This window comes from Parasteatoda tepidariorum, chromosome 9 (genome assembly GCF_982258835.1).
Source record: "Parasteatoda tepidariorum strain Cologne lab strain chromosome 9, Ptep-v5.0, whole genome shotgun sequence".
Lineage (NCBI taxonomy): Eukaryota > Metazoa > Arthropoda > Arachnida > Araneae > Theridiidae > Parasteatoda > Parasteatoda tepidariorum.
In genome coordinates, this window is record NC_141763.1 from 24,936,307 (window position 1) to 24,944,219 (window position 7,913).

At 29.7% G+C, this 7,913-nt stretch overlaps 1 protein-coding gene across 1 annotated transcript in view; it reads left to right on the top strand.

Moving 5' to 3' along the window:
• LOC107442793 (uncharacterized) overlaps positions 1-3,472 on the top strand; it is a 32,331-nt gene extending 28,859 nt beyond the window's left edge. The window contains exon 9 of the mRNA XM_071186647.2: positions 2,035-3,472. Within this exon, the coding sequence (XP_071042748.2) occupies positions 2,035-2,138 (104 nt within the window). The 3' untranslated portion in view covers positions 2,139-3,472. The remainder of the gene's footprint in view (positions 1-2,034) is intronic.
• Positions 3,473-7,913: the final 4,441 nt, after the last annotated feature.

Below are 7,913 nucleotides of genomic sequence, written 5' to 3' on the forward strand. Positions count from 1 at the left end.
GGATTAAAGGTTATTGTGAAATTATTAATTCTAATTAGTGGATGAGTAGGAAAAGAATTTCACTACTCGAAATGCATTTAATGAAAGTTATGAAACTATAGAATATGTAATAATGCGTAATTTTTCTATCTTAGTTCTATTACGACTTTTTAAAAAACGCTAATAAACACAATTTAGTCAACAGATACAAACGATTATGTTGGCGCTATAACAGAAAAATACGCTTTATATTTTATTTGATGCAGAAGAATCAAATGAAGACCCGCTTAATTTAAATGTCGCACCCATATCTAACTTGTTGAATGCTATGCGATACCGAAAATAAAACAAAAACATAAGCACACAGCTGTTTGGCGATTTCGAGAACGCTCCTTTAACACCAATAGAAACTTTCGCCAGCCCTTTGCAATCTACGGTATGTTTTGGCAATTCGCTAACCGTTCACCCCCAGATGGCGTTGTAAAATCCCCTAAAAATTTTTAAAAAACCCCAAAATTTTTAACTTAATGAATAAGTTTTAAAAAATAGTACAAAAGTTAAATAATGTATAAAAAACGTTGCTTGAATACTTCTTAATATTTTATTATCAACAAATTAATAATGTGCTCATAATTTTAAAAAAATGATGAACAATTGTACTATTAATTTACCTTTAAACTGCTTTTCGTGTTCCCAATCTTTCTTGTACTTTGATACGTACTTCTTTTTTTCTTTATCCTTTGGCATTATTTTTAAACCATGCACATTAAAAATTTTAAATAATTTGAATTCAAATTCACCAACGTACAGGTTGATCGAGCTAAGTAATAACCTACTACATTCAACAAAGGGGTTACGTTCTAAAATTAAATCTTAATCTTTTTGTTTTGGTTTATCATATTGATTTTCATATTACCATCTCACACATTCAGTTATAAAATTTGATATTAGAACGTAACCAAAATGAAACTAGTGAACTTCAAAAATAACCCTAAAACAAACCCCTAAAAACAAATTCCCCTAAAATACCCATTGAAGATAAAAAATCCCCCTAAATTTAGAGGGAAAACCCCTAATCTGGCAACACTGCTAATCATCCCTTTTAAATACAACTCATTTAAAGAACGTTCAACTTGATGGTTCAAGGAATATAGAGCGAGGTGAACCGGGTTTGAATTCAGCGACGGCTGGTCGATACCAATTTCGCAAACAACTCTTACCGACCACAGTGCCGACGTAATATATCCTCAGTAGTAGACAGATCATGGGTTAATGTCCCCTCTATATCACTCAAATCATGGGAGATTTTTGCGGTTTTCCTCTCCATGTAACGCAAATGCTGGTTAGTTCTATCGAAAAGTCCCCGACGGAGGAAGAATTTACCTCAATACTTGATCCAGTTCCCTTGGATTGAGTTCCAAATTAAAAGGCTACGGAATTAAACATTAGTATTCGTAAACCCGACAGTTCTTAAACGACGGTTATGAAATAAAATAAAATGTACTTTTAATTGCGATGGTGTTGTTGAATTGTTCACTTACTGAGATGAAATTTTAATATCTGCAATGCTAACTCGAATTATCATTTACAGTAACCATATAGTTCTTATGGTTGCTTAAAAAAACTTGAATTAAGGGCAATATAACTTTTATTTATAGTTTAGTAAGAATCAATGTATTATTTTAACTCTTCCAAGTTTATAAGTATAAAATCTCGCCCCTAATGTGTAATGCGATTCTTCATTTACATCTATTATTTAGAGTTGACTGCATAGAGATTACAGGGCTACTTTAATAATAATCACTCTGTGCAATCTAAGGTAAACAACGTTAAAGAGCACAAAAATATTATTAAAAGCAGACAGCTGTTTCGGATGCTCAAAGGGCAACCTTCATCAGTGCAATAGTTGCACTGATGAAGGTTGCCCTTTGAGCATCCGAAACAGCTGTCTGCTTTTAATAATATTTTTGTGCTCTTTAACGTTGTTTACCTTAGTTTGTATTTTAGCACAAAGGTCGCCCACTTGTGTATTCACTTTGTGCAATGTTCTTTTAGGAGCCACGCACTCGACTATAAAGGATTTCATGGATATGGAAGTTAAGGAACATCGTCGTCGTTTAGAAGTGATAGAGCTCCAAAAAAAAATACGAAATGGCTAGAATTGAATTCCAAAAACAAATTGAAATTGAAAGACTGAAACAAAGAAACAATACCATAACTTTAAAATTCGAGGAGCTACAAGAAGACGCAATTAGGATAGTTTTTGGGAATAGGTCAGCAAAAGCTGTTGTCATCCATAATTGACGCACCGCTATCTGTTTCTGCTTAAAACCTTTGAATTTGTGAAAAAATAAATAAACATTGTATTTGGTTTTGTTATTGAAATAAGTGTGGTGATTTTCTGCTAATGGACAAATTAAATACACATTATTGGCTAAAACTAACAACCTTACATTTCTAGGGCCATAAATCGTAAGATTACAGTATGAACTGTAAATTATCAACTTGGAATAATCGATATATTTTCAAAATTTCAACGAAACAGAACTTTTCTTCTCTCAAAATATCTCAGCAAGCAAGATACTTAGATTATATCTAGCATATACTTGACGCACTGTGTGACATATAAATATCCCATTTAACAATCTGACGCATTTTGAGAATAAATTCAAATGCTGTACTTCAAAAATTAAAAAGAAAGTCAAAACTGTTGAAGCATCATAAAGAAGAGAGGCTAAGGAGGTTACGACCTATGAAGCTGCTTGGAAAAATATATTTTTCCGACATAAAGAAGTTCAATATGGATGATCCTTATGGTAAAAATTACTTCTGGTATCATTTGCAAACAAGATCTTTAGATTACTTATGTAGGCAGATGGGTGGTGGTCTTGGGAGCCTTAGAATCTGATAGTAAATGTGACCTGCAGTAAATGCAATCGTTATTAAAAACTACTTTACCAACACCTCATACCCTTTGGACAACATCTAAAAGGGTCAAACTGGAAATTGCAGTAAGACAATGGTCATGCCATGCGTCCCAATCAACTTAAAATTAATTAGTTTTTGAAATCAAAAATCGATTTCTAAAACTGGCCAAGCCCTAGTCCTGATCTCAATCTTACAGAAAACTTGTGTGTCTACTTCACTTGACAAGTGTAGGCAATTAACCACCAATATGAATCTGTATACGACCTGGAAGTAGCTATCATGGATGAATGGGACAAAATTCCTAAGACTTTAATTGAAAATTTGGTAGAGTAGATGAAAAAGTCAGTCTTTGAAGTTAACCTGAAAACTTGTGGATCAACATCTTTTTAGTTTTGTCAACAAATTTATTTTAAATGGCGGTTCAATAATTTTGTAACAGATATTTGAGGGGGGATTTTGATATTGTTAGCAAATTATTTATAGTTAAATATAAAATATTTATATTAAATGATATGAACATATTCTGTTTTTCATTCATTTAATTAACTATATTTAATTTTGAAAAATGTATATTACTTATAATAAAAGTCACACAAAAAATGTGGTCTTATTTTGTTGCGCACTGCAAGGTAACATACATAATATAAGGTTACATAAAATACTTACAACTACAAAAAAGGCTGTTGTTGTTTCAAAGAGAAAGCGAATTAATTATAACTTTCAGCTCATTTTTCACTCATTTGCTTTCTTTTCTTCTGCTGTTGATAAAAGAGGAGCTTATTCATTGAACATTGACAAAGGACAAAAAAAGCCTATTTTTACTCAAGATTCCTTTTTCCAGCTTTCTTTTCGGTTATAAACGGAAGGCAATTTAATTGATAAGAAAAATCTTTCGGCTCGTTTTGAAACTGAAAAACGTGGATTAATTACTGACATTTTTTATAAAGTAGTTCATATTCATCGCTGGGTTTACGTAAATAACTGTAACCTGAATAGATACTGTACCTTCAAGAACTGTAACTTCAATAACAATCATACCTTCAAAAAATCTAACACAAATTATAACAGCATTTTCAAGAAATGTAATCTCAATAATAAGCATACTTTCAAGAACTGTTGGTTCAATCAAAACCGTACCTTCAAATAGCTGTAACTTTAATCTTAACAGTATCTACCAGAACTGTAACTTTAATAATTACCGTACAACCAAGAACTGTAACTTCAAAACCTGAAACAGAACTGTTACTTAAATAAAAGTCGTACTTTCCACATATGTAGCTTGAATAATAACTTTAGCTTCAACAACTGTTATTTTAATAAAATCGGTGAAATAATAAAAATCTGTAACACCAAATATTACTGTGTTAATCAAATATTTAATCGCTATTAAAAGTTGAATGCAAAAAGTAGATCTATTTTGCATTCAATAATAATACTCAAAGAAGACTGATAATTTCCTTTTCTTTGAGACAAAATCTTGGTTTTTCTTCATACTGATACTTTTCTTACTTTTCCTAATTAGAATCGAAGTTGATGGCTAAAAACTAAATGTAATGATTCCTAACACTTCGATCTCTCCACTAAGGCACCATCAACAGTCACCACTTTAAAATTAAGAAATTTTACAACTTAATAATTAGTAACCACATTATTATAAGAATTTTTAAATTGTATAATAATATTGTATTTTTAATGCTATAGTGCTGATAATAGATCAAACAGCTTTTTAAAGTACTCCGAGTGCGAAGGGTTAAAAACTATAATTGTTGATGAAAAGCTTCAATTCAGAGCCTTCAAAACCAAATAATAAGTCGGATTTAACGTTATTTTTAAGATGTTCATACCTGTACCAAAATTTAAATCATTTACTCGAGTTAAATCACATCTGCCAATTTTGTCTAATTTCAAAAATACTATTTTAATTAAGTTAATAAGCTGACTAGTTTTCACTTAAGCATATTTTAAGAGATACAATACTATAAATGTGTTTAAATTATTCAAATTTAGTGGAATATAAAGTAAATTTAAAGCACATTTAAGAATAAAATATGAATACATAAACTTTGCTACCAAATTAAATATAAAAGTATAATTCTGTGCAAAAGATGGCAGGAAGGGGTTTAACCCCTTGGGGACGGGTGATTCATAAAAGCATTCGTACAAAATCAGGATGTAAATAAATAAAAAACGGTAACTTAAATGTAGGCGTTGCTAATTTGACAGACTTACTTTGCTTTTACTTTAACTGTTGTTAGTTTAATCATACAAGTAATCAATATTAGTTCATAGTATAACTAAATAATTTTATTTTGAACTAAGTAATGGTGAATTAAATAAAGCAAACAATTATAACCCCGCCCACAAATAAACTGCTAAAGAACTACTTTGATTGCCAGTTTTATCTTTTTACCCTGATTGATACGGTTTAATGCTGGCACGTATTTGTGACAATCGGTGCGAAAGGGTTAAGCATACCTGCCAACTTTTAAACCTTTCGATGATCATTTTCCCCAGTGGTAGTAAGATGGAATTTAAATTACAATTTTAGGTAGAAACACACACAGTATTTTGATAAAGTTTGCGAAAGACTCTACCTCAGTATTATACATTTATATATGTGCTTAATATTTTTAAAAGTAGTGGTAGTGAAAAAGATTATAAATTAAGTTTATAAATGCAAGAAATAAATGAAAAGCATACATTTTACTACCACTTTAAAGATTGAAATAAAATTTTACGCCAAATGCGTAAAAGTTGGCAGGTATGGTTAAGGGTTTGCATTTGCACGGCCCTTAAAGAAGTTAACCTCTTCGAGACGGACGAGTCATATATGCATTCTCAGGCGGAGTCGATAATCAGGATAAAAAAAAAGATAGAACTGGCTGCCAAACTATTTTTCAAAGCAGTTTATTTGTGGGCGGGGTAATAATAGTTTACTTTATTTAATTTACCACTACTTAGTTGGAATTAAAAATTGTATAGTTACACTTTTAGCACTTAGGCTTGTATGTGTTAGTTTTAATGTGAAAGCAAAAATAAGTCTGAGAAAGTAGCTATGCCCAAGCTTAAGCTACAGTTTTTTATTATCCGGATTCTGATACCATACGCATACCTGCCAACTTTTAATCCTTTCCTTTATCATTTTTCCCAGTGATATTGAAATGGAATTAAAACTTCAATTTTAAGCAAACAAATACGTTGGATTTGAGAAAATTTAAGTTGACAACCATGATAGTAACGCATATTAATATATATGCTTAATTTTTGTAAGTATAGTGGTGATCAAAATCATTTAAAAATTAAAATTATAAAAGAAAAAATAGTATATATTTACTACCACTTTAGATATGAAAATAAAATCTTCCGGAAAATCCGGAAGAGTTGGCAGGTATGCATACGACTACATTTATGACTCGCCAGTCTCGTAAAGGTTGAAGAGTAATGCTAATTGTTCCGGACAAGCCAAAATAATTATAAAAAAACGGTAAAGAGCTACAAAGTAAATTTTGCAATTATCTGACTATTTTTGCTCGCTTTTTAAAACGTATGGCTTTATTTAAGTAACGTAGAGAGGTGAATTATATAAGCCTACAAATTATTTAGAAATAGTGGTGGATAAAAATGTACTAAATTGAATTCATTAAATCAAGAATCACAATTGATAAACTACCACTTTAAAATATATATTTGCTGTCCGGAGCAAGTTGGCATCTCTGTAAATGAACGCGTGTTTCTTTATAAAAGATTTCACAGATATTTACATTTGGAAGAATTAAAAATCATGATAAACATATTTTAATACAGCTAATTTTCTTATTTTTGCTACCACATAAGTACTTGAAGGGCCGCGAGAACCCTTAGTTCAATAAAACAGTTGAAAAATAATCTAAATAGCGATTGAATCGCCACATAATATTCTATAGCTTTAAAAAAAAATTTTGTTTAGTTTTTGAACGACACAATATAAATGGTGATTGCAAAATTAAATTTTTTTATAAAAAATAATGCAACAATATCTTGACTTGAGAAAATTTAAAATAAGACATTATGCTAATATGGATGCCAACTGCTCCGCTTTCTCCTTTAGTTTTAGCAAATTGGCTGCGAATTAAAGAGTAAAACTTTTGGAATAAGAACTTTTTTTTAAGTGTCATCTAAATATAACTGTAATTAAGTGAACATGCAGAAATTCTGATAAATTTAAGTAATATATTAATTAATTAATACGTTCTAGACAGACTTGTACATTCAGACTAAAATTAAAAAATGATTTAAGAATTTAATGAACATGCAGAAATTCTAATAAATTTAATTAATATGTTATTTAATTAATATGTTAATCAATTAATACACTCTAAACAGAAATTAAAGGAAAAATTTAATGAACATGCAGAAATTCTGATAATATAATTAATCTGTTATTTAATTAGTATATTAAAATTTAATTCATACATGAATGAATATATTATGAATGACCAATATTCACAATATACATTCACATTTCATTAATAAATAATTATATGTTTACAGTATCATTTAATATTTCTTTTGCAATTAACAAAGTTTTAATCGATCAAAATATTGGGAAACAAGAGTTATAAAATTAAATAAAATACACTTTCGGTTCTCATTAAAATGCAGAATATAAATTTAATCTAAAGCGTTATGACAAATTCCTGAAACTAAAAATTTTAAATATCATAAAATCTCTCTTTATTTCTTACTAAAATATTTAAACAAAAATGAAACTATTTAGTCCTTAAGCAATTTCACACTTTGTACTGAACTAATCTAAAATCAGAAACTATTCTTTTTAGTCCAGCTGCCATAAGAGAAGCAGTAAATAACTGAGTAATTAGATGCTTTTCCTTTCAACTGATACTCTAAATTCTGGGTTTTTGCCAAATTCTGGGTTCAATTTTCCTTTAAATACAGATTTGTTTTTGCAAAAGGTACAGTAGATGGAAACAGGTGCGTTCTATAATAGAAAACTTATTATAAAATGG